The sequence below is a fragment of the Cebus imitator genome, unplaced genomic scaffold (genome assembly GCF_001604975.1).
Source record: "Cebus imitator isolate Cc_AM_T3 unplaced genomic scaffold, Cebus_imitator-1.0 Scaffold12, whole genome shotgun sequence".
Classification (NCBI taxonomy): domain Eukaryota; kingdom Metazoa; phylum Chordata; class Mammalia; order Primates; family Cebidae; genus Cebus; species Cebus imitator.
In genome coordinates this window covers 10389326-10413745 of record NW_016107327.1, presented here as the reverse complement: position 1 = coordinate 10413745, position 24420 = coordinate 10389326, and the positions used below count along the sequence as shown (strand labels likewise).

The following is a 24420-nucleotide window of genomic DNA, read 5'->3' as shown; positions in this document are numbered from 1 at the left end:
ACGGGGTTTCACCATGTTGACCAGGATGGTCTCGATCTCTTGACCTCGTGATCCACCCGCCTCGGCCTCCCAAAGTGCTGGGATTACAGGCTTGAGACACCGCGCCCGGCCTTTTTTGTTTTTTTTTTTAACATATTATCATCCATTTTCACATATCGTTTTCTTACTTTCTGAAATCATAAGACATTGCAGGTTACTTTTTATTTTTCTTCCTCAACATTGGGATTAACGTTTTTTCCAAGAAACCTGATTTCTTGTATTGAAGAGTGGTATTTAAAAATCAAAATTTGAGGATTAAGTGTGTCCATTGCTACTAAGATGTCACTGCGCATAGGCTCACTCAGCAGACAGAGCTAGGAAATTATATGTATGTATATTAACCCATGAATGCAAATATTAACCTCTTCATTTCTGTATCTACCTATGTTTAAAAATATGAGTTATTTGTAACTTTTTTCTCTGACAGGAAGAAGCCTAGTTCTCATTATCTACAATATATTCACTTACTTGATTTTTTCTTCTGGTAATTATACAATTACCAACTTATACCTCTGTGCCCAAACCACTGTCTTATTAACAAAGCTCTAATTATTAATCTCTAGTGAGACAAACCTCTCCCGTGTTTTCTACTTCAGAACTATCTTGACCCTTTTTGGTCCTTTGCTCTGCAATATAAATTTTAAAAACAATTTTTCAAGTAAAAAAAAAAAAAAAAAAACTTGTTACCCCAGTGCTTTGAGAGGCCAAAGCTGGAGGATTTCCTGAGGCCAGGAGTTTGAGACCAGCATCTTTTATCAAAAAAAAAAAAAAAGAAAAGAAAAGAAAAATACTAAGCCAAGCATGGTGGCACATGCCTGCAGGCCCAGCTACTCAGGACGCTGAGGCAGGAGGATAGCTTGAGCCCAGTAGCTCAAGGCCACAATGAGGTGTGATCGCACTACTGTACACCAGCCTGGGTGACAGAACAAGACTCTGTCTCTTTAAATTTATGATGTAGCTCTATTTAGGTCATTTTTAACATCATTAATAGTTTCATCATTTTCTCCATAAGGGTCTTACATACCTTTTGTAAGATTTATTCCTAGATGCATAATGTTTTTTGAACTTACTATAAAGGTTTTTTTTTTTTTTATGCACTTCCTAACTATTGCTTGTGTATAGAAATGCAACTGATCTTTGTAAATTGATTTTGAATCTATCAACTAAATTCTTTTTTTTTTTTTTTTTTGGAGACAGGGTTTTACCACATTGGTCAGGCTGGTCTTGAACTCCTGACCTCAGGTGATCTGCCTGCCTCAGCCCCCCAAAGTGCTAGGATTACAGGCGTGAGCCACTGCGCCCAACTCTAAATTCTTATTAATAGATTCATCCATATTTTGTTTTCTACACATATTATTAGTAAACGTGATAGTTTTGTTTTTACTTGTTTTGCTTCTTTCTAGTTATAAGCAATAGATGATAGATAGATAGATAGATAGATATCAGGATATACAATTACAAAATGTGAGTCAGGCTGCATAATGTGCATAGAAAAACACAGGAAAGAAAGCAGAAAAATATAAGCAGTGAATTAAAGATTAATGGATAAACTTTTCCTTTTAAATGTATCTCTGTATTTTCCAGTTTTTCCAAAATGAGTATCTATCACTTTCGTTACCAGGAAAAAAAAAAAAAAAACTTAAAAATAAAAGTGGTCAGGTGCAGTGGCTCATACCTGTAATCCCAGCACTTCAGGAGGTGAAGGCAGGTGGATCACCTGAGGTCAGGAGTTTGAAACCAGCCTGGCCAACATGGTGAAACCCCGTTACTACTAAAAATTAAAAAAAAAAAAATAGCCAAGTGTGGTGGCCGGTGCCTGTACTCAGGAGGTGGGGCATGAGAATCACATGAACTTGGGAGGCAGAGGCTGCAGTGAGCCCAGATCATGCCATTGCACTCCAGCCTGAGCAACAAGAGCGAGACTCTATCTCAAATAAATAAATAAATAAATAAAACAAGTCTAAATCACAATTTAAAAGTAAGGGTGATCTACTAAAAATATCCAGTTAGAAATAAAACAAGTAGCTCTGATGTGCCTGCTCAGCACAGAGCCAGCAGCCTGTATAGTTATGGGCTAATATACCATGTTGTATCCAAGAAAACAACCTCTTAGTTTCCTGGAACTTTTTTTTTTTCCCAGTAAGGGAACGTATGGAATTGACCTGTCAAAGATATACGGTCGTCTTTATACTTCATCTTACCCAAAAAGCCACAATCGATCTTGATTTCATTTATTTTGAAAGGCAGCGAAGTCTTAACTATTCATATGGCGTATTTTATGCTCTCTATGAATTATTTATGACCTTTTCTTTTTAGGATGCCTTAACTCACATTGCTTATTTCCTAAGGATAAACAGGAAATACAGACTAATTTACAACTGATACTACACTTCCCATTTTACAGATAAGGAAACAGACGCTTTAGAGATTAAGTAGGTCCTTTCTCTAATGCCTCTACTGTCTTCCTCTGCCTACCCCATAGTACCTTGTCCCCATCATGACACTCATCAAAATGTTCTGTCTTCTCCATCATAAGCTTCATGAGATTTAGATCTTTGTCCTGTTCCCCTCTGTATCCCCAGGCCTAACACAGTACCTGGCATAACATAGTAGATGATCAATAAATAGCTATCGAATGCTGAATGAGTTGTTTCCTTTCTTTCTTTTTTTTTTTTTTTGAAACAGATTCTTAATTTATTGCCTAGGCTGGAGTGCAGTGGTGTGATCTCTGCATACTGCAATCTCTGCCTCCCAGGTTCAAGTGATTCTCCTGCCTCAGCCTTCTGAGTAGCTGGAACTGAAGGTGCGCACCACCACCCCTGCCTAATTTTTGTATTTTTTATAGAAATGAGGTCTCACTGTGTTGCCCAGGCTGGTCTGGAACTCCTGGCCTCAAGTGATCTGCCCATTTTAGCCTCCCAAAGTGCTGGGATTACAGGCGTGAGCCACCACACCCGGCCACAATCCACTTTCGAAAAAATTACAGTACCTGCCAAATTAAATGTTTGATTGATTGCCTTTGGAAATATTCATAACAAAATTTGACTACATTTGGGTTGGAATTGAAAAAAATCGGTGAGTAAAGACTCCTAATGAACAGTGTTTGAAAGCAAAATTACCGTTCAGTCCACCTTTTCTGGTATAAAGAATTTTTCATATGGTAAAACATTTTTTTTAATATCATTTAGGGCTGTAAGTATTATAGCATCTAGATGCTAATTGCATGTAGTTATTCACTGAGCTGCATTTATACGAAAAGAAAAGATAGATAAGTCAGTATAAATCATAAAAGTCTCTTCATTTAAAGGAAGATTTGCTCTTTTAATCAGTTATCTCACCAACAGCTTTATATGCCTAGAACTACTTTAGATGCGTGTAGAAATAATTTTATTATAGACAGAGATAATGATACAGCATTAAAGTTTCATAATTTATAACATTTTGAGAATATAGCAATCATGACTAATACAGTTCAGTTTATTAAGTTGGTACATAAATCCAGCATTTATTGAGGACTGCCAGTGCTCTAGATACTGTGCAAGATGGTCACTGTATAAAAATGAGTAAAACAACGCCGTAAAAAGCTCACAGTCTAATGTGGTATCTTTGGACATTATATATATATATATATATATATATATATATATTTTCTTGTATATGGTTTGTTGCTAAATTTAGGATAAAGAAGGCTTATATTAATTTTGTCAAGAGCTGTAGCCTAAAGCTTAATGTTTTCCAGGTGGCCTGTTGAAGCCATTAGCAGCAGCACTTTATATGCAAATAGAATTTAATGAAGCAAAGGTCTTATACACTCAGCTGCTTTTATCTCATCCAGAATGTTCCTGTATTTGTGTTAGGTATGGGAGGTGGCGGGCAGGTTACAAAGAAAAAAATATCTGATATTTCCTCCTCAAAACTGTAATGGGGAACATAAAAAAGAAAAAATACCTGCTCTGTAAATCTCTTCATACATATGATACCCAGTATCAGCTGACAATGAACTCAAGTCTGTCTCCTCTGTGTGTATGTGTAAAAGTGTATTAAAAGATGAACTTTTTTCTTCTTGGCAGGTGTCCTTGTAGACTTGGGTCTGGAAGAAAATGGGACAGCCCACCAGAGAGCAGAAAAATATGTTGTTCGTCTAGACAATGAGATTCAAACCAAGTTTGAAGTTTTTATGAGGAGAGTGAAACAGAACCCGTACACACTGTTTGTGCTGGTTCACGACAACTCCCATGTGGAACTAACAAGGTGATTGCTTCAGAGTGAGCAAACACAGTCTCCCTTCTACAGCAGTAATTGTTACCTAATGAAATATGTTAAAGGTGTCTGGGTGTGGTGGCTCACGCCTGTAATCCAAACACTTTGGGAGGCTGAGACGGGTGGATTACTTGAGGTCAGGACCTAGAGAACAGCCTGGCCAACATGGTAAAACCCCATCTCTACTAAAAATGCAAAAATTAGCAGGGCCTGATAGCGCATGTCTCAGCTACTTGTGAGGCTGAGGTAGGAGGATCGCTTGAACCCGGGAGCCAGAGGCTGCAGTGAGCCAAGATCTTGCCATTGCACTCCAGCCTGACTGACAGAGCGAGACTTCTCAAAAAAAAAAAAAAAGTGTTAAAGGTGATTCCAAAGCCCAGGGACCGTAACACTTGGCATCTTCTTACTGGTGACTTTTTCCTACCCTTTTCTTGCTTACTCAGCTTTTCTCATTGATTTCATGTTGGTTTTATGTTAACTACATATATTAGTCCACTTTCATGCTGCTGATAAAGACATGTCTGAGACTCAGCAATTTACAAAAGAAAAAGGTTTAATTGGACTCACAGTTCCACATCTCTAGGGAAGCCTCACAATTATGGCATAAGGCAAGGAGGATCGAGTTACATCTTACATGGATGGTGGCAGGCAAAGAGAGCTTGTGCAGGGAAGCCCCCCCTGATAATACTATCAGATCTCATGAGACTTACTATCACAAGAACAGTACGGGAGAGGCCTGCCCCTATAATTCAGTCATCTCCCACTGGGTCCCTCCCATGATACATAGGAATTATGGGAGCTACAAGATGAGATTTGGGTGGGGATACAGAACCAAACCACATATTTCCACCCCCGGCCCCTCCCAAATCTTGTATCTCCACATTTCAAAACCAATCATACCTTCCCGACAGTCCCCCAAAGTCTCAACTCATTTCAGCACTAACCCAAAAGTCCAAAGTCTCATGAGACAATGCAAGTCCCTTTGTCCTATGAGCCTGTAAAATCAAAAGCAAGTTAGTTATTCCTAGATATAATGGGGGTACAAACAGTGGATAAATACAGCCATTCCAAATGGGAGAAATTAGCTAAAACAAAGGGGCTACAGGCCCCAATAGAAACTCAGGGTGGGGGGTCCAACCCGAGATTTCCCTTCCTCACTGCCCTAGCAGAGGTTCTCCATGAGGGCCTGTCCCTGCAGCAAACTTTTGCTTGAGAATCCAGGTACCTCCATACATCTTCTGAAATCTAGGCAGAGGTTCCCAAACCTCAATTCTTGACTTCTGTGTACCCACAGGCTCAACGCCACATGGAAGCTGCCAAGGCTTGGGGCTTCTACCCTCTGAAGCAACAGCCCAAGCTGTACCTTGGCCCTTTTTAGTTGCAGCTGAAGCAGCTGGGACACAGGGCACCAAGTCCCTAGGCTGTACACAGCACAGGGACCCTGGGCCAGGCCCACAAAACCATTTTTTCATCCGAGGCCTCCAGGCCTATGATGGGAGGGGCTGCACTGAAGACCTTTGACATACCCTAGAGACATTTTCCCTATTGTCTTGGGGATTAACGTTAGGTTCCTTGTTACTTATGCAAATTTCTGTAGTCAGTTTATGCAGGGAAACTCCCGCTTATAATACTATCATATCTTATGAGACTTACTGGCTATCCCGAGAACCGCATGGGAAAGACCTATCCCCACAATTCAGTCATCTCCCAGTGGTTCCCTTCCACAACACATGGGAATTATGGGAGCTACAAGATGAGATTGGTTGGGGGGGGAACAGAGTCAAACCATATCACTACACTGTGGATGAATTTAGAGATTCCTTTAAAAAATTCTATTTTAAGAGCTTTGTGGAGCTCAGCTATGTCAGGAAAAAGGACAGCAATAGGGAGGTTAAGATGAATGAGCTCATGGAATGGAGACTTGGCTTCCCTCTCTGCCTTCACCCCACTTTTCCTTTTTGCCTTCCTTCTCTTCCTTTTTTTTTGAGACGGAGTTTCACTCTTGTTACCAAGGCTGGAGTGCAATGGCGTGATCTCGGCTCACCACAACCTCCGCCTCCTGGGTTTAAGCAATTCTCCTGCCTCAGCCTCCCGAGTAGCTGGGACTACAGGTGCAAACCACCTATGCCCAGCTAATTTTTGTATTTTTAGTAGAGATTGGGTTTCACCATGTTGACCAGGATGTTCTTGATCTCTTGACCTCGTGATCCACCCGCCTTGGCCTCCCAAAGTGCTGGGATTATAGGCATGAGCCACGGCGCCCAGCCTTTTCTTCTCTTCCTTTCTGTTCTACTATTTCTCCCCTTTCTTGCCTTTCTCTCTTCTCTCTTGCCTTTAAAAGCAGTAAAGATGCCACTTTCAAGACTTGAAACCTTCCCCAGTTTCCCAGTAGAATATCATATTTAATGGATGAGTTTTTTTTTTTTTTTTTGTGACAGAGTCTTGCTCTGTCACCCATGCTGGAGTGCAGTGGCGCAATCTCAGCTCACTGCAACCTCCGCCTTGTGGGTTCAAGCAGTTCTCTGCCTCAGCCTCCCGAGTAGCTGGGATTACAGGTGCCTGCCACCATGCCCCTAAAAATTAGCTTGGCTAGTTTTTGTATTTTTAGTAGAGACAGGTTTTCACCATCTTGACCAGGCTGGTCTTGAGCTCCTGACCTCATAATTCACCTGCCTTGATCTCCCAAAGTGCTGGGATTAGAGGCATGAGCCACTGCACCCGGCCTGGATGAACTTATTAATGAAAAAGAAGTTGGCAGGGCACAGTGGCTCATACCTGTAATCCCAGCACTTTGAGAGGCCAAGGCAGGTGGATTACTTGAAGTCAGGAGTTCAAGACCAGCCTAGCTAACATTGTGAAACCCCATCTCTACTAAAAATACAAAGAAAATCAGCCAGGCATAGTGGCACATGCCTGTAATCCCAGCTACTCAGGAGGCTGAAGCAGGAGAATCACTTGAACCCAGGAGGTGGAGGTTGTAGTGAGCAGAGATTCTGACACTGCACTCTAGCCTGGGCAACAGAGAGAGACTCCGTCTCAAAAAAAAAAAAAAAAAAAATCAATGTGGAGCCACTTTTACTCCCAGATCAAATTATAGTAATTATCTAGTAGGGGGCATCTTTGTTCCTATGGATTAAAAAGCAAATCCTTTTAAAAGGACAGGGTCGGGGTGGTGGCAAATAGTCATCAAGTATTACATGTCATGGTTTGTCCTCACCATGTAGTGGGGAGATAAATTTCAGGCACCATCAAGCCTTTATAGATTTTCTTTTCTCCAGGAGATGCTGAGGTTAGGAATCTGGAAGTTTTTGGTTTGTGATAGGGAAATGTCAGAATTGTACTTATTCAGAAGCCAGAAAGTGTTGGGTAATACTCCACAATCTGAAACCTAGAGCTATGGCTCTAGGTTTATAGCTCATAGCTATAAATGAGATCTTGTAGAACTTGTTAGATTTCAAAGAAGGGAAGGAAGGGAGAGACAGCAGGAAAAAAAAAATTTCCCCACATCTGTTCAGTTATTGGGAGTCTTCTATGAGCAGGAATAGCTCATTGACCCTATACACCTAATCTTTGAATGTTTTGGGTGACATTCTGAGGATACATGCTGGACTTCTCTGTATTTAATTTTTTTGTTGCTTTTGGGGGTTCGGGTTTTTTTTTTCTATTGAGACAGTCTTGCTGTGTTGCCCAGCTGGAGTACAGTGGTGTGATTTCAGCTCACCACACACAACCTCCTCCTCCTGATTCAAGCAATTCTTCTGCCTCAACCTCCCAAGTACCTAGGATCACAGGCACACACCACTACACCTGGTTAATTTTTTTTTTTTTTTTTTTTTTTTTTTAGTAGAGACAGGGTTTCACCATGTTGGGCAGGCTAGTCTTGATCTTCTGACCTCAGGTGATCTGCCCACCTTGGCCTCCCAAAGTGCTGGGATTACAGGCGTGAGCCACCATGCCTGGCCCAACTGCAGATTTAGATATCATTGCCCTAAATAACTGAGTTTGCCCTTTGAGGAATATTGGGGATAAACGGAAAAGGAAAAAAACAACAAACCATATTTCTGAAACTTGTCTGAAAAGAAGGAATGTAAATTTTTTTCCCTTCCACATCAAATTTTGATTGTTTCTACTCTGCTCCCAATTGAAAGAGACAGAAAAATAGAAACTAAAACATTATCTCAGCCAGGTGCAGTGGCTCATGCCTTCAATCTCAGCACTTTGGGAGGCAATGGTGGGCAGATCACAAGGCCAGGAGATCAAGACCATTCTGGCTAATACGGTGAAACCCCATCTACTAAAGTGGCATGTGCCTGTAGTCTCGGTTACTTGGGAGACTGAGACAGGAGAATCGCATGAACCTGGGAGGTAGTGGTTGCAGTAAACCAAGATCAGGCCACTGCATTCCAGCCTGGGCCACAGAGCGAGACTCTGTCTCAAAAAAAAAATTATCTCCATGTTAGTGTCTGATCCTGCATCTAATTGATTAAATAAGGTATTAATATAACTTTCAGTATTTCTGCAGTGTCATTTCAGGCTCTTTGTCGCATGGTGAACCCAGTCATGGACTAGCTGATAGAGTCATTAATTGCAGAGAAGTTCTGGAAGCTTTCAACCTCCTGGTGCTCCAGGTCAGCTCCTTCCCATACACTCTACAGACCCAACAGTCCCGAATTAGCTCTAACAATGAGGTTCACTGGATACAGCTGGATACTGGGGTGAGTCTCTTGCCTGCTTTCTGATACACTGTCATGTTCTCAGTTTCCCGGGGGGTAGGAACTTGTAACAAAATGTGGTCATGGCTTAAGACCGTATTCACAAGAATTCAAAATCTAACATAATGGTTTATGTAAGAGTTCAAAAATCTAACATAATTCTGTATCTTCTTAACGTTCCATATATTCACAATTATTATAAGACTAAAGGATAGTGAATAGTGTCCTATATAAATTTGATTAGGTGGTTCCTTTCTTAGGTATCATGCAGATACAAAATCATCCATCCTATATAGTTTTCTTTTTTTTTTTTTTTTTGAGACGGAGTTTCGCTCTTGTTACCCAGGCTGGAGTGCAATGGCGCGATCTCGGCTCACCGCAACCTCCGCCTCCTGGGTTCAGGCAATTCTCCTGCCTCAGCCTCCTGAGTAGCTGGGATTACAGGCACACGCCACCATGCCCAGCTAATTTTTTGTATTTTTAGTAGAGACGGGGTTTCACCATGTTGACCAGGATGGTCTCGTTCTGTTGACCTCGTGATCCACCCGCCTCGGCCTCCCAAAGTGCTGGGATTACAGGCGTGAGCCACCGCGCCCGGCCCATCCTATATAGTTTTCGAAAAAGTAGCGTTGATGTTATCTGAGACCATCATCAATATCCTGGATTTCCTTTGTGCCTATAATATGATTAATTTCACCCTGAGACCTGAAATTTTATTGTCCTCTTGGATGACCTCTTTGTCATGTTTTAGTCTGATAATCCGTTCACTGTTAATTTCTCTCTTGCTCCTCTGGCAACTATGTTTTGTTTTAAATCCATTTACATAGTCTTCTGTATGAAATGGGATGATGACACTGTTAATTTAAATTACTCCCTAAACACTGAATGCATTGAGACTACCCATCTCAACACTGGATATATCCAGGGCTTTATAGTTTTTACTCCAATCTCTAATATTGAAAAATATTTTCTATGATCTACAAACTGCTAAATATACTATCAAAGAGAAGAAATATGAGTTTCATTAAAATAATAAAAATTAGGCCAGGCACGGTGGCTCATGCTTGTAATCCCAGCACTTTGTGAGGCGAAGGTGGGTGGATCATGAAGTCAGGAGTTCGAGACCAGCCTGGCCAACACAGTGAAACCCCGTCTCTACTAAAAATACAAAAATTAGTTGGGCATGGTGGCAGGCACCTGTAATCCCAGCTACTCAGGAGGCTGAGGCAGGAGAATTGCTTGAACCCAGGAAATGGAGGTTGCAGTGAGCCAAGATCATGCCACTGCATTCCAGCATGGGTGACAGAATTAGATTCCATCTCAAAAATAAATAAACAAATAAATAAATTAGCCATTATGCAATGGATCCTTCATTTGAAAATACTGAACACTGGATATTTTAAAATAAACATGTTTAAGTAAAAAACACCAAAAATGTCTTTTATAAAACTAACATTTATCAACCCAGTGCCTTTCATTCTGTCATGAAGTAGTTAAGTTTTCCCTGACTTTGTGCTCTTGTCTTTGAGCATTAGATTGTTCCTTGCAGGCAGCCAGCTCAGGTCCTTAAAGCTTACTGTCTTCAGCAGACACTGCCTTATGAGAACTAACTCAGTATGTTCTCTATCACTAGAGATTACTTTGAGATTTGCTTTCTTGGTATCTTCTCCATGCCAGCTCCAGTCATTCATTGGGTAGTTGGTTAGGGGTGAGATAACAGAACTACTGGAGTTCCTTTGCCTCCAGACTACAAAGTGGACCTGTGGGCTGCCCAAGCAGCTGATAGGTTGCTGTAACAAAGAATGGGATTGCCAAGAGAATGAATGGAAAGAATAATTATTTTTTTAATTAAATTTTTTTTTTTGGAGATGGAGCCTCGCTCTGTTGCCCAGGCTGGAGTGCAGAGGCACTATCTCAGTTCACTACAACCTCCGCCTCCCAGGTTCAAGTGATTATCTTGCCTCAGCTTCCTGAGTAGCTGGGATTAAAGTCATGTGCCACCATGCCCGGCTATTTTTTTATGTTTTTAGTAGAGAAGGGGTTTCACTATGTTGGCCAGGATGGCCTCGATCTCCTGACCTCGTGATCTGCCTGCCTTGGCCTCCTAAAGTGCTGGGATTAAAGGTATGAGCCGCCATTACTGGCCCAATTTTTGTATTTTTTAGTAGAGACAGGGTTTCACCATGTTGGCCAGGCTGGTCTTGAACTCCCAACCTCAGATGATCTACTCACCTTGGCCTCTCAAAGTGCTGGGATTACAGGAGTGAGCCACCATGCTCGGCCAAGATTAATTCTTTTATTAATCTCACAGTTAGTTTTCCTATTACACATTAAATTTCAATATATTATTGGGGTGAAGAGAGAACTATCCTAATTCAGTCTTTACACCCCAGTGATAGGAAGAAGGACCAATAGGCTCTACCCTTTATTTTCTTCTATCATGAAATAGAGAAACAGATTTAAAATAATTTTCCTTAAAAGTCATTTTAGCTGCGCACATTGGCTCACGCCTATAATCCCAGCACTTCGGGAGGCCAAAGCAGGTGGATCACTTGAGCCCAGGAGTTCAAGACCAGCCTGGGGAATATGGTGAAACCCCATCTTTACAAGAAATACAAAAGTTATTCAGGCACGGTGGCATGCACCTGTAGTCCCAGCTACTTGGGAGGTGGAGGCAGAAGAATGGCTTGAACCCAGGAGGTGGAGGTTGCAATGAGCCAGGATCATGTCATTGCACTCCAGCCTGGGAGACAAGAGTGAGACTTTGTCTCAAAAAACAAACAAACAAAAATTAGCTGGGTGTGGTGGCAGTTTCCTGTAATCCCAGCTTCTCAGGAGGCTAAGGCTGGAGAATTGCTTGGACCCAGGAAGTGGAGGTAGCAGTGAGCCGAGATTGTGCCACTGCACTCCAGCTTAGGTGACAGAGCAAGACTCCATCTCAAAAAAAAAAAAAAAAAGAGGGGAGGGGGTTCTTATCTTAGACATGTCTAGTAATGTACTTCTGGATTAAAGATATGATACCAGGGATTTATTCAAAATAATTGAGAGGTAGAGCATTATTATACTCTTCTTCAATTTAAAGTTTAAAGAAATTATCCCTGAAATTGAGATCAACATGGAATAAAGGGAAAAAAAACCCACTTAATTTAATTTACAACAACTTCATACATGTAAGGGAGAAGCTCCTGATGATTAGACTCCTTTAGTTATTTTGAAGCAGTATCTCAGGAGGAATAATTGGAAAAAAGCTAACTAATTTAATTCAAAAAATATGACTGAGCACACTTGTGGACTTGTATTGAATCTTTCAAAGAACACACAGGAAACTGATGGTTTAGGCCGAGCACAGTGGCCCATGCCTATAATCCCAACACTTTAGGAGGCTGAGCCAGGCAGATCATTTGAGGTCAGGAGTTAGAGACCAGCCTGACCAACATGGTGAAACCCCATCTCTACTAGAAATACAAAACTTAGCCAGATGTGATAGTGGGCACCTGTAATCTCAGTTTCTTGGGAGGCTGAGGCAGGACAATACCTTGAATCTGGGAGGCAGAGGTTGCAATGAGCCGAGATTGCGCCACTGCACTCCAGCATGGGTGACAGAGTGAGACTCTCAAAAAAAAAAGAAAAAGAAAAAAAAGAAAAGTAAAAGAAAACTGATGGTTTAGAGGAGAATAAAGTACACATCTAAGTCACTATTACACAGAGGAGAATAGGACAAGTTCAAAAAATCAAAATGCTCCAGCAGTTAAAGTGAGGGAGGAGTCACATTCATTTGAGAGGTCCAGGGGAGGCCCCGTGGGAAAGAGAGCACAGAGGATGGCCCTGAAAAGACAGAAAGGACTGGGCAGGGGGATAGGGGCAGGAGGAGGCACTCTTAGCAGCAGGCAGCGTGGGCAGGGGACACAGAGGACAGACACTGGGCATTTTTCAGAGGATGCCTCATAGGACGCAAAAGAAGCCTGAATATATACACATGGAGCTGTGAGTGCCAAATTGGCAAAGTTTACCCTTATTACACAGGCATTAGGGATTTTTTTAGCAAGGGTATACACATATATAGCATTATTAGAATTTATCTATTTCTTGTTTATATTAACAATGTAAATGTACAGGTTGATGAATTTTCACAAACTAAACACACCTGTGGGACCAGCACTCAGATCAATAAGCAGAATATTACCACCACTCTGGAAGGCCTGTGTCCCTTCTAGGCACCCCCACTAAAGGGTAACACTATTCTGGACTCCTATACCACAGATTTGTTTTGCTCAGTATGGAGCTTATATAAATGGAAACAGGCAGTATGTACTCTTTTGTATGTGACTTCCTTTGCTCAACATTTTGTGTGTGAAATTTGTCTATAGTTTGCATGAATCATAAATCATTCTTTTTTTTGAGATAAGGTTTCACTTTTGTTGCCCAGGCTGGGGTGCAATGGCGCCATCTCAGCTCACTGCAACCTCCACCTCCTGGGTTCAAGCGATTCTCCTGCCTCAGCCTCCCAAATATCTGGGATTACAGGCATGTGCCTCTACATCCGGCTAATTTTGTATTTTTTTAGTAGAGATGGGGTTTCTCCATGTTGGTCAGGCTGGTCTCAAACTCCTGATCTCAGGTGGTCCAACTGCCTTGGCCTCCCAAAGTGCTGGGATTACAGGCGTGAGCCACTGCACCTGGCTGAATCATAAATCATTCTTTTTGCTCTGTTTGTGTGTGTGTTGCACTGTATGACTCCACCACAATTCATTTATTTATTCCATTTCATTTATTTTAAATAGTACTTCTGTAACATCCTGGTACATCCTTTAGTAAACATATGTATGAATTTCTTTTGGGTCTCTGAGAGTGAAATTGCTGGGTTATCAAGTACACATATATTCAGCTTTAGTAGCTACTGAGAGGCAGTTCATTCAATCTACAGGCTAAGTCAGAGTGATTAGAAGTAGATCAGTCAGTGGCTTTTCTGATAATTTGGGTAAGAATGAATAAATACATGAATCAGAATGGTGGTCCTGGCAATAAAATGGATGGGAGACATGGTAAATTTTCTAGGATTTGTTTATTCAGAGAGAGGGAAGAATCAGAAATATTTTTGAGGTGTTGCCTTTAGTTGGAAAACAGAAGTGAAAGAAGCTTTTTGATTGTTTTTTGAGACAGTCTTGGTCTGTCAGCCAGGCTGGCGTGCAGTGGCACAATCTCAGCTCACTGCAACCCCTGCCTCCCAGGTTCAAACAATTCTCCTGCATCAGCCTCCTGAGTAGCTGGGATTATAGGCGCGCACCACCATGCTCAGCTAATTTTTTTATATTTTTAGTAGAGATAGGGTCTCACCATGTTGGCCAGGATGGTCTTGAACTCCTGACCTCAAGTGATCTGCCCTCCTCAGCCTGCCAAAGTGCTGGGATTATAGGCGTGAGCCACTGCCCCTGGCCAGAAAGAAGTTTGATTTGTGGAGGGCAGATAGGACTGACTTTAAGACTGAGTTAAGATGGAGATGAGCACACCATTGTGTAGATTAGGGATTTTTTTTTTTAATAAACAATTATTATTGAAGCAGCTGGTGTGGTTAGAATCATGGAAGAAAATAACAAAGAAAACTGCCAAGAAGGCAGTGAGGCCAAGGACCAACAAGTCAACACCACTGGCAGTGGCCTCAAGAGTCCTTGGTAACCTTCCAGGGAACAGCGTCTGAAGAGCAGAGCGTTGGACAGAAGCAAAGGCAGAGATGGCAGTGAAAGCACAGGGAGCATGGAGGGTCACTGAGAGGGCAGGCCTTCCAGAGCTGGGAGTTTGCCTTATAAGAAGGGACATTCTTCCCCCAGAAACAGTGATTCAATACATCACATGATTTATAATACCTGAAACGTATCTTTACAGTAAAATCATTCAGAGTTTCATAGCTCATGGTTTAAAGGATGGTTCCACTCATTTCTATTAAAATTTTTGTAACACATACAAAACCATAGTTACAGTTTAATGCAAACAGAACAGATGCGGAAAATATTCACTTCTAATTCTTTTTTTTTTTTTTTTTTTTTTTGAGACGGAGTTTCGCTCTTGTTACCCAGGCTGGAGTGCAATGGCGCGATCTCGGCTCACCGCAACCTCCGCCTCCTGGGTTCAGGCAATTCTCCTGCCTCAGCCTCCTGAGTAGCTGGGATTACAGGCACGCACCACCATGCCCAGCTATTTTTTTGTATTTTTAGTAGAGACGGGGTTTCACCGTGTTGACCAGGATGGTCTCGATCTCTTGACCTCGTGATCCACCCGCCTCGGCCTCCCAAAGTGCTGGGATTACAGGCGTGAGCCACCGCGCCCGGCTCTAATTCTAATTTTTAGTAGCTCTAGTCCTCAAAACCCATATTGGCTGCAGTTAATCAAGGCCATCTATTTCCCAACCTGCTAAGAAAAGAGAAAGAGAAATAAAAACGAGGGCAGGTGGATGGATGCCAGGTGGATGCATCATATCCAGCAGTTCTAATGCTGTGTCAGGAAGAGGAGCAGGCTCAGAGAAGGATTTATTTTCCCAAAGAAATGGGCCGAGGGTTAGAGGAAAATGTGAAGACCAAGTACACATTTCAAAAAGTTTTTCCAAATGACTGTGTCTGCAGTCCAGATGAGGAGGGAAACTTAGATGAATGACTTTTTTCCCTGTGAAATGACTTATTTGACACAGTTATCCAGAACACAGCTAAGCCCAGAAGGAAACAAGTAAAGGCTTCTAGCCTTGAAATGTCATTCAATCTATGCTGTCAGTCTCCAGTATCTCTAAGAACATAGTCTGGTGCTCTAATAAAGCCTATTTACTCTCAAATAAAATCCTATTCCAAAAAGCAGGGCTTTGGTGGGGGGGGCTCAAAAAATTAAAATCTGCCAGTTAAAACATGCTTTATTTTTATCTCATGAACCTTATAAATCGTACAGTTGTTTCTCTTTAGTTGGTTACTAAAAAGCTCAGAACCAGCCGGGCACAGTGGCTCATGTCTGTAATCCCAGCACTTTGGGAGGCTGAGGCAGGTGGATCACTTGAGATCAGGAATTGGAGACCAGCCTGGCTAACGTGGTGAAAACTTGTCTCTACTAAAAATATAAAAATTAGCTTGGCGTGGTGGTGCGTGCCTGTACTGCCAGCTACTTGGGAGGCTGAGGCAGGATAATTCCTTGATCCTGGGAGGCAGAGGTTGCAATGAGCCAAGATCATGCCACTTCACTACAGCCTGGGCAACAAAATGAGACTCCATCTCAAAAAAGAAAAAAAAAAAAGCTCAGAATTTAGGCTACCAAATTTGTAGCCCACTTCTAACAAAAAGTGCAGAAACTTCTGGCATGCACTTTGGGGAATACTAACTTTATCCCTGGCCCAACCTTCCTTCTCTTACCTTTGCTTTTTCTTTCTCTGATTGCTTAATGTATTTTTATCTTATCATATTTTTTTAAGCTGCCTTATTTCCTTTATGAGTTGGAGAGTGCTTAAATAAAAATGTCAATACATAATAAATAACAAAATTGAGACCAAATGGCACAGGCAACATGACAGCAAGAAGTAACTGTAAAAAGCTAATGTAGAAAAGATGCAAAAGAAAACTATAAATAAAAACAAATGCATGAACTCCAAAAGCTTACTTAATATTCTGAAGCTTCTGAGTTTAAGGACAAGCAGCTTATCACCCGTCTCAAGATCCTCTGAGGGCATCCTTGTGTCACATCCTGAAATAGCTGTTCATTTTCATAGTCATGACTGACTCATCAAGAAGGGGCTACATTAAATACTGTGGATCCTGTTTAAGGAAAGTATATATTCCATTTTTAAAGTAAAATTTGTTTGCAAAGATTAGCTTTTATGAGTTACCAGTGTGGAATAATGTCAGAAAAGTTAAGGTTTCTGTAACAGAGAAGACTGTCAATCTCCAGAGAGTTCTGAGGAGAGCCTGTGTATCTGTATAGAGAACTGCTTCCAGCAGGGAAAAAGGCTGAGAATTGAGACTGTCTGAACTTGTGTATTCCAACAAAAGATAAGGAAAACAAACCATGTGCCTGAAGGAAGTGTGCCAACTTTACACTAATCACATATTCAGTTCCTTTGAATTGAAATTTTACTTAGTGCCTCAGAGATGACTGCAGAGTTGGTGTTGGGTTACATAATGAAACACATTTTTTTTTCTTACTTGTCAGGAAATAACCTCTTATAGGGATTCCTCCACCCCCACCCCTTTTGGAAAACAAGACACACTATATCCTGTCCTCATTGGGTTTTTGCTCTGCATTTTGAACCAGGAGGACGTGGGCTGCGAGGAGAAGCTGTACTTTGGCTTGAATGAATACAGCAAGTCTTTGCAGTGGGGGATCACAAGCCCACTTCTGAGATGTGACGAGACTTTTGAAAAAATGGTGAACACACTCTTGGAGAGGTAAATAGTAAATAAGGCCTTCTGCTCTTCTCTTTCGCTGTACTTGCAGACCTAAAATAGCCAAAAGCCTTTTGTGTCAGTGCTACGGGGAGTTGGATGGAGCCCTTGCAGATAACATGCAAAGGCCAAATTAAAACAGCCTTTCCTAAGATGCTCTACTATTGTTTTATGTGATCATCCAAGACCAATAAAGGAAAATACGACCAAAATGGGACATTGCACTACTTTCCATGATGAGTCAGCTCCCAGTCATATGTCATTGGTATCATCAGGAAATTGACAGGGTAGAGAGGGATTTGCTTATTAAAGACCCGCTCCTCTGAGCTCCAGCCTCTCTGACCCTAAACCTCAGACTTTGACATTTTCCCTCTTTTCTTCCCTGTCTACCACAGGCAAGAACCCTAAGATGATTCAGTAAAAACTATATTATGAGAGACTTGAACTGTACACTGGAAGAAATTAAAGAACAATCAGATAAATGAATTCAGTTCTTAGGGTACCTCCTCCAGTCCCTGACCTTAGGGATTAAGGATTATGGCTCTTCTGATTTCAGTGAATTTGGTTATTGGGGCACCTCTTCTAGTCCCTGACTTTAGGGATTAGGGATCATGACTCTTCTGATTTAAGTAAATTCAGTTCTTGGGGTGCCTCCTCTAGTCCCTGACTTTAAGGATCATGACTCTTCTGTCTTCTCTTCCCTTTTCTTTAAAGAAAAAAAATTTCCCCAGTTCCAGATTAAACTCTTAAAGAGCTTTTTCCCTCCATGACCTTGAATCATAGATTCAAAGAGAAGGTAGAGACATTAGAATTTACCTAACCTAATAGAAGTCCCTCTCTGCCCTCCACAATATTCTGTTTGATCATCCAATGTTGGGGCAATTGGGCTTATATTATAAGGCAAATTCTAATTTTTAGTAGCTGTAGTTCATAAAACAGCTTTAATTGATCATATTATTTAACATCTGTTTAACAAACCTGCCCCATAATTTTGCTAAGAAAAAAGAAAAGGAAATTAAGGACCTGTGGATGCCTCCTATTCAGCAAATTTTAATACTGCATCAGGAAAGAGCGCAGGCTCAGAGTACGGTTTGATATTTTTTGCAGCTGTTGCACTTGGGAAGTCTTAACTGACACTGTGACATTAATCCTTTCACAGCACATGTAGTCTTAATTTTCCAAAATCATCCCATGAGTACCCCCTTTAAGCGTTCCTACCCACCTGTTACATCCACCAGCTTGAAATGTATCTTCTTTTTCCATTAACATCATTCAGAGTTTCATAACTTTTGTTTTAAATGGTGGTCCCGTAAACTTCCTATTATAGTTTTGTGCTACAAAAGCTGTAAATATAGTTTAATGCAAGCATGACAGATTGGAGAAACTGTGCACTTCTAATTTCATGATTCTTTCAGAGTATGAAGTAGAAATGGCTGGGTACAGTGGCTCACCCCTGTAATCCCAGCACTTTGGGAGGCCAAGGTGGGCAGATCACCTGAGATCAGGAGTTCGAGACCAACCTGACCAACATGGAGACACCCTGTCTCTACTTAAAATACAAAATTAGCTGGGCATGGTGGCACATGCCTGTAATCCTACTACTCAGGAGGCTGAGGCAGAAGAATCACTTGAACCTGGGAGGCAGAGGTTGTGGTTGTGGTGAGCCGAAATCGTGCCATTGCACTCCGCCTGGGCAACAAAGCAAGATTCTGTCCCTAAAAAGAGAAAGACCAAAAAAAAAAAAAAAAAAAAGAAAAAAAAAAAAAAAAAAAAAAAAAAAAAAGAAAGAGAGAGAGAAAGAAATAGAAATGCCAAATATCAACGTTACCATGTATTCTATCTTTGGCTTTTCTACATGGCCCAGCAAAAAGCATTAAGCCTGAACATAGATATACTTACTTCCTCTAACCCAGTCGCCCCAGCCTAATAGTAGCTATGACTTACTGAATAACTGAAGGGACCAGCCCAGGATTTATTGAACTGAAGGCTTTCTTCATTTCTACCCAAACTGCTAAATCCTTGCAATATGTGAAGACATTGTTAGAGACTGGAGAAAATCTAGACCCAGCTCTGTCTCTGATCAGTTGTATGATCTGGGACAAGTAACTGCACTTCTCTCTGCCTTTGAACTCATTCTCCTATGAAAAGGCAGAGTAGTTTGAATACAGGGCACCTTTGGTCCTTTCCAGCTCTAAAACACCTCAAAAATATTCATGTATTATTCATTTGATGGCTCTTATTATCATTTATTTGACCCAGAGCTTTTCTGTGCAAAGCCAGTGGACCACTTGTATTTTAAATAGAATTATAAAGTGGAACAAAGGTGAAATCCCCCATCAGCCTACACAGCTGCTGGCGGCTGCATTGCTACCAAATGGCAACCAGAAAGAAAGTGCACAGCCCCAGCCCCATTTTACCAGGCTCCATGAGAGCCTTACCAACCTTGGACCCAGGGCCCACTTTGTCAGAACCTTCTTTTCTTCCTTCCCACCCTCCCTCCCTCTGTCTCTTCCCGTCCTTCTCTCCCTTCCTTTCCTGCCTTTCTTGACAGAGTCTCGCTCTGTCACCCAGGCTGCAGTACAGTGGAGTGATCTTGGCTCTTTGCAACCTCCACCTCCCAGATTCAAGTGATTCTGTTACCTCAGCCTCCCAAATAGCTGGGATTACAGGCATGCACCACCACATCCAGCTAATTTTGTATTCTTAATAGAGATGGGGTTTCACCATGCTGGCGAGGATGGTCTCAACCTCCTGACCTCAAGTAATCTACCCACCTCGGCCTCCCGAAGTGCTGGGATTGCAGGCTTGAGCCACCGTGTCTGGCTACTTTCTTTTCTAAAAAATTTTATTCAGCAGCAGAAGTACTGCTGGGCAGTGTGCTCAAGGTAGCCAAGCACCTACTTTCTTGACCAGCAACATTTCATGCCTGTAAGTAGATATTCTTTGCTCATTTGTACTCATTTTGTTATCAGGCCTGGCAGAGGCGTAGCACCAAAAGGAGAGATTTGTTTTCTGCCTGCTCTATGGTTGTAAAAACTGCCGATTTGAACAAAGTGATCCTCTTTCCTGGCAGTCCAGGCTTCGGACTGCTAGGCAAAGATTTGCATCAGGTGATGAGGCTACACCACTAGGGGGTGCTGTTTCTCCAGTCAGCCCAAGTTTTCTTTGGCACCAAAGAACAGTTTATGGAAAGATAGAGATTGCTATCTGTGAGGCTGACCTCAGATTAGTAGCAATAATTACCCTTTTTATGTTTAACACTCAACAGATATTACATTAATGCCTCAGCTTCCTTTACTGTAATCTTACATATCAGAGAAATATAAGTGGACACTGCTGCTATTCTAACCCAATGCCACCAGGAAGAGGTGAGAGGATCCAGGGATTATCCATGATGACTGCTGGCAATGAACGGAATAGACCAGTGCATCTCAGAATTTAATGTGCATGTAATTCCCCGGGAGTCTTGTTAAGCTTCAGATTCTGATTAGTAGATCTGGGGTGGGGAGATTTGGGATTTTTAACAAGGTCCTGCTGGTGCCCCTGCTGCTGGTGGTCTATAGGCCACATTTTGAGAAGACAGAGTCACTAGACAATCTCTAAACGCTTTACTGTGCTGTACTTATCCCAACAGGTTGACTCACGTGCTTTGGAAGCTCAACCTTTTCCTTCCAGTGATGTGGGATCCCAGTTCATTCTAGAGCTAAAGCCCCACCACCTGATCATTAGCCCCTTCCCCTCAATGCTTAATCTGCATTCTTCCTGCGCAGGCCTTGCTGCTCCCAGCTGTCTCTGCTGCCTGAGTGCTAGTGCCTTGTGTTCTGTTGAAGGTACCCCAGGTTGCACAGCATGGTCGTCCGCTGCTATCTTCTCATCCAGCAGTACTCTGAGGCTCTGATGGCTCTCACCACCATGGCATCACTCCGAGACCACAGCACACCAGAAACACTCAGCATTATGGATGACCTCATCAGCTCCCCAGGCAGAAACAAAAGTGGGAGGGGACACATGCTCATTATCAGGGTGCCCTCGGTACAGCTGGCGATGTTAGCCAAGGAGCGGCTACAGGAGGTGCGAGACAAACTGGGTCTGCAGTATCGGTTTGAGATCATTCTTGGGAACCCAGCCTCTGAACTCAGCGTTGCAACTCACTTTGTGGCACGATTAAAGGTTAGCAATGGACAGACATTTCTCCTTTAAAATACCATTTGTTTCTCTTTTCTAGGAATCCTACATAGGTAGCCCAAAGGCCTGAGTTTAATAAATTTTTACACATGTGTGAATTTGATCTCCATGACAGTTATAAGGCTAAACTAAGGGACATATTCACTTTCTTAATTGGAACCAGTTTATAAAGATTGCCTAGCCCCTTTATAGCAGGTGCATGCAGTTGGTCTTCCACGCTCTCCAACTGCAGGTGCAAAAAATGAGATGACCTAATTTGACCCCATGTTTATCGGCCTTGTTCAAGATGCATCTAGCACTTGGTCATCTGTTTTCTCAGAAAAAAAGGTAAGTGTCCTCTCAGACCTCTCTGGGGTAACGCTTTAAGTATCCTCAACTCACTAATTCTTTTCTGTTCATCTAGCCTGCTATGAGCTCATGTCTAGAGTCGGTAAAGTATTCTGTTTCATCTTCAGCACTCAGAACTGTTCCTAGCCCTCTTGCATGTGGATTCCTCAAGTTTGTTGTTTCTTTTTACTTGCTTTGACCCTCAGCCCCAAGGCTTTGGCTGGACTGAGACTTCACCAGGCACCCTACAGAAGGATTTAGTGCATGACCGAGTCCCTCACTCTTCCCTCTGCACGGCCAGTGACTGCCTTTCCCCTTCCCCTCCTGTCAGGCATTGGGGTGTGAGGAGTAGAATCCTCAACCAACGATCCTAACTCCCTACCTTATGCCTGGCTCGGTTTTTCTGGGCCTATAATCCAGTGGGGCCTAGCCTTTAGAAAGCATTTAATCAAATATCCACCTACATGTCGGTATGGAACTGAGCTAGGTACTGTGTGTCTGAGTTAGACCAACTTGTATCTGCACCCTATACACTAAATACAGCTAAATTGGGTTAAGGAAAATCTGGTTCAGCACAGATTTTATGAAAAGAAGGCACGTAGTCTTGGGGGAATTTGCATTTTCACCCTGGGCTGCAGTTTCCCATCTGCAAAATGAGAGAATTGGGCTGTATAATCTCTAAGAGTTTTAATTTGGAGATGATTATTTAGTGTTCAAAAATTGTTCTGCAAATGTCAGTCTTTTTCTTGTGTTCTGTTAGCTGACCTAAATTGAATAATCCAAAATGCAAACAAAATATCTTGTATTAGCTTGATAAGCAACTGGAACAAATAAAATTGTCCAAAAAATAGAAACTCCTATATTTTAGAAGTTGTAACATTTATGTTTCATATATAGATACATGTTCACAATTTTACATTATAGACTACATTACAGTGGAATTCCTACGATGAATAACAAAACTTCAGAAATGCTTCTTACAGTATAATTCATGGAGATATGAGTTACGGGCTTTAGACTATTTGAATATTGCTGATGATGAAGAATTTGGAAAGGCAAACAGTCAGCAGCACCATGCTGAATCTCACATACTTGTTGCCAGAGATAACCTATATGGATGTGAGGTTGCAGGGTTTTCTCTTGATTTCTGTTGACACTGATTAAGTGTAGCTACACATAGAGCCTTCAGTCATGTATTCAGATGGGCCAGTCACTAAGTCAGTATAAATCAGTTGGTCCTAAATAATTTACCCATCTGGACCACTGTTTGAAAACCACAGTCAAGGGCTGAGGTTCTTCACCTGGCTGCTAGTTCATCAGAATCACCTGCAGGGCTTTTAAAGGGCCATTGGTTGAGGATTGCAGTGCCCTAAATGAAGAAGACTTCAAGTTATGACTTCTCAAGGCAGTGACATCGTCCTCAATTGGTATGAGTAGCTGCCAGGCACCAAGTACACATAAGAGAGTACCATATTCTGGCCATTGTGATGGCTCATGCCTGTAGTCTCGGCTACTTGGGAGGGTGAGGCAGGAGGATTGCTTGAGCCTAGTAGTTCCACACTGCAGTAAGTTACAATCCCACCACTATACTCCAGCCTGTGCAACAGAGTGAGATTCTCGCCCTTTAAAATATATAAAAATAAACAAGTCCCAAATTCTCAAAATCACTGGATCACATCAATCCTTTTTATACTCTGTATTTGTGCAAGAGTAAAAATATGAGATCATGTTGGGATGTTTACATCCTAAGCAAGACTGAATTGTCAAGTAGATTCTGATTCACTTATTTATTTCTAAGTTACCAACCTCCTTCACCATTTTCAGGATGGCAAGATTGTGCCTTCTATCTCTACTCTTGGGTAGAATCCAACACTACTTCTATTATGTGACCTTATTTTTGTGCTTACCCCTAATTATCCTGTTATGTATTGTGGTTAGCTTATACTGATGATGAGCCCTTTGGAAGGATACAAAGTTTAAGTAAGTCAGTTCCTCCAGAAGGCATGTGAAGCTTTCATTAGATGTCTTTGGTCTTAAGCCTGGTATTATCCTTGAACTCAATAATCACCCCATCTTTTGTGTTAAGTGCTTCTGCAATAAAATCATCTTGAGGGCATGGTTGATGCACAGTAGAACTGCAGCAATCAGTCATTAAAAGTAGCAGTGTGATGAAAAAGCATTTTATAGTGAGTTTGGCTAGCTGTGGTTGCTTAAGAGTAGAAGTGATATTTGACTAATAATCTTCTGAAAATAAATATCCTTATATAGGCCAGGTGTGGTGGCTCACGCCTATAATCCCAGCACTTTGGGAGACGGAGGTGGCCAGATTGCTTGAGGTCAGAAGTTCAAGACCAGCCTGGCCAATGTGGCCAAACCACATCTCTACTAAAAATACAAAAATTAGCCAGGTGTGGTGGTGTGCACCTATAATCACAGCTACTCAGAAGGCTGAGGCAGGAGAATCTTGAACCCAGGAAGCAGAGGTTGCC

General features: G+C 41.8%; 1 protein-coding gene across 4 annotated transcripts in view; it reads left to right on the top strand.

Moving 5' to 3' along the window:
- GREB1L (GREB1 like retinoic acid receptor coactivator) overlaps positions 1 to 24420 on the top strand; it is a 315577-nt gene that overhangs the window by 251763 nt on the left and 39394 nt on the right. For all 4 annotated transcript variants that reach the window (XR_005195569.1, XM_017498857.2, XM_017498849.2 and 1 more), the window contains 4 exons: positions 4110 to 4290; positions 8822 to 9014; positions 17289 to 17422; positions 21250 to 21589. Coding sequence is in view for 3 of the 4 variants with exons in the window: in XM_017498857.2 (XP_017354346.1) it covers positions 4110 to 4290; positions 8822 to 9014; positions 17289 to 17422; positions 21250 to 21589 (848 nt within the window). In the remaining variant the exon portion in view is untranslated. The remainder of the gene's footprint in view (positions 1 to 4109; positions 4291 to 8821; positions 9015 to 17288; positions 17423 to 21249; positions 21590 to 24420) is intronic.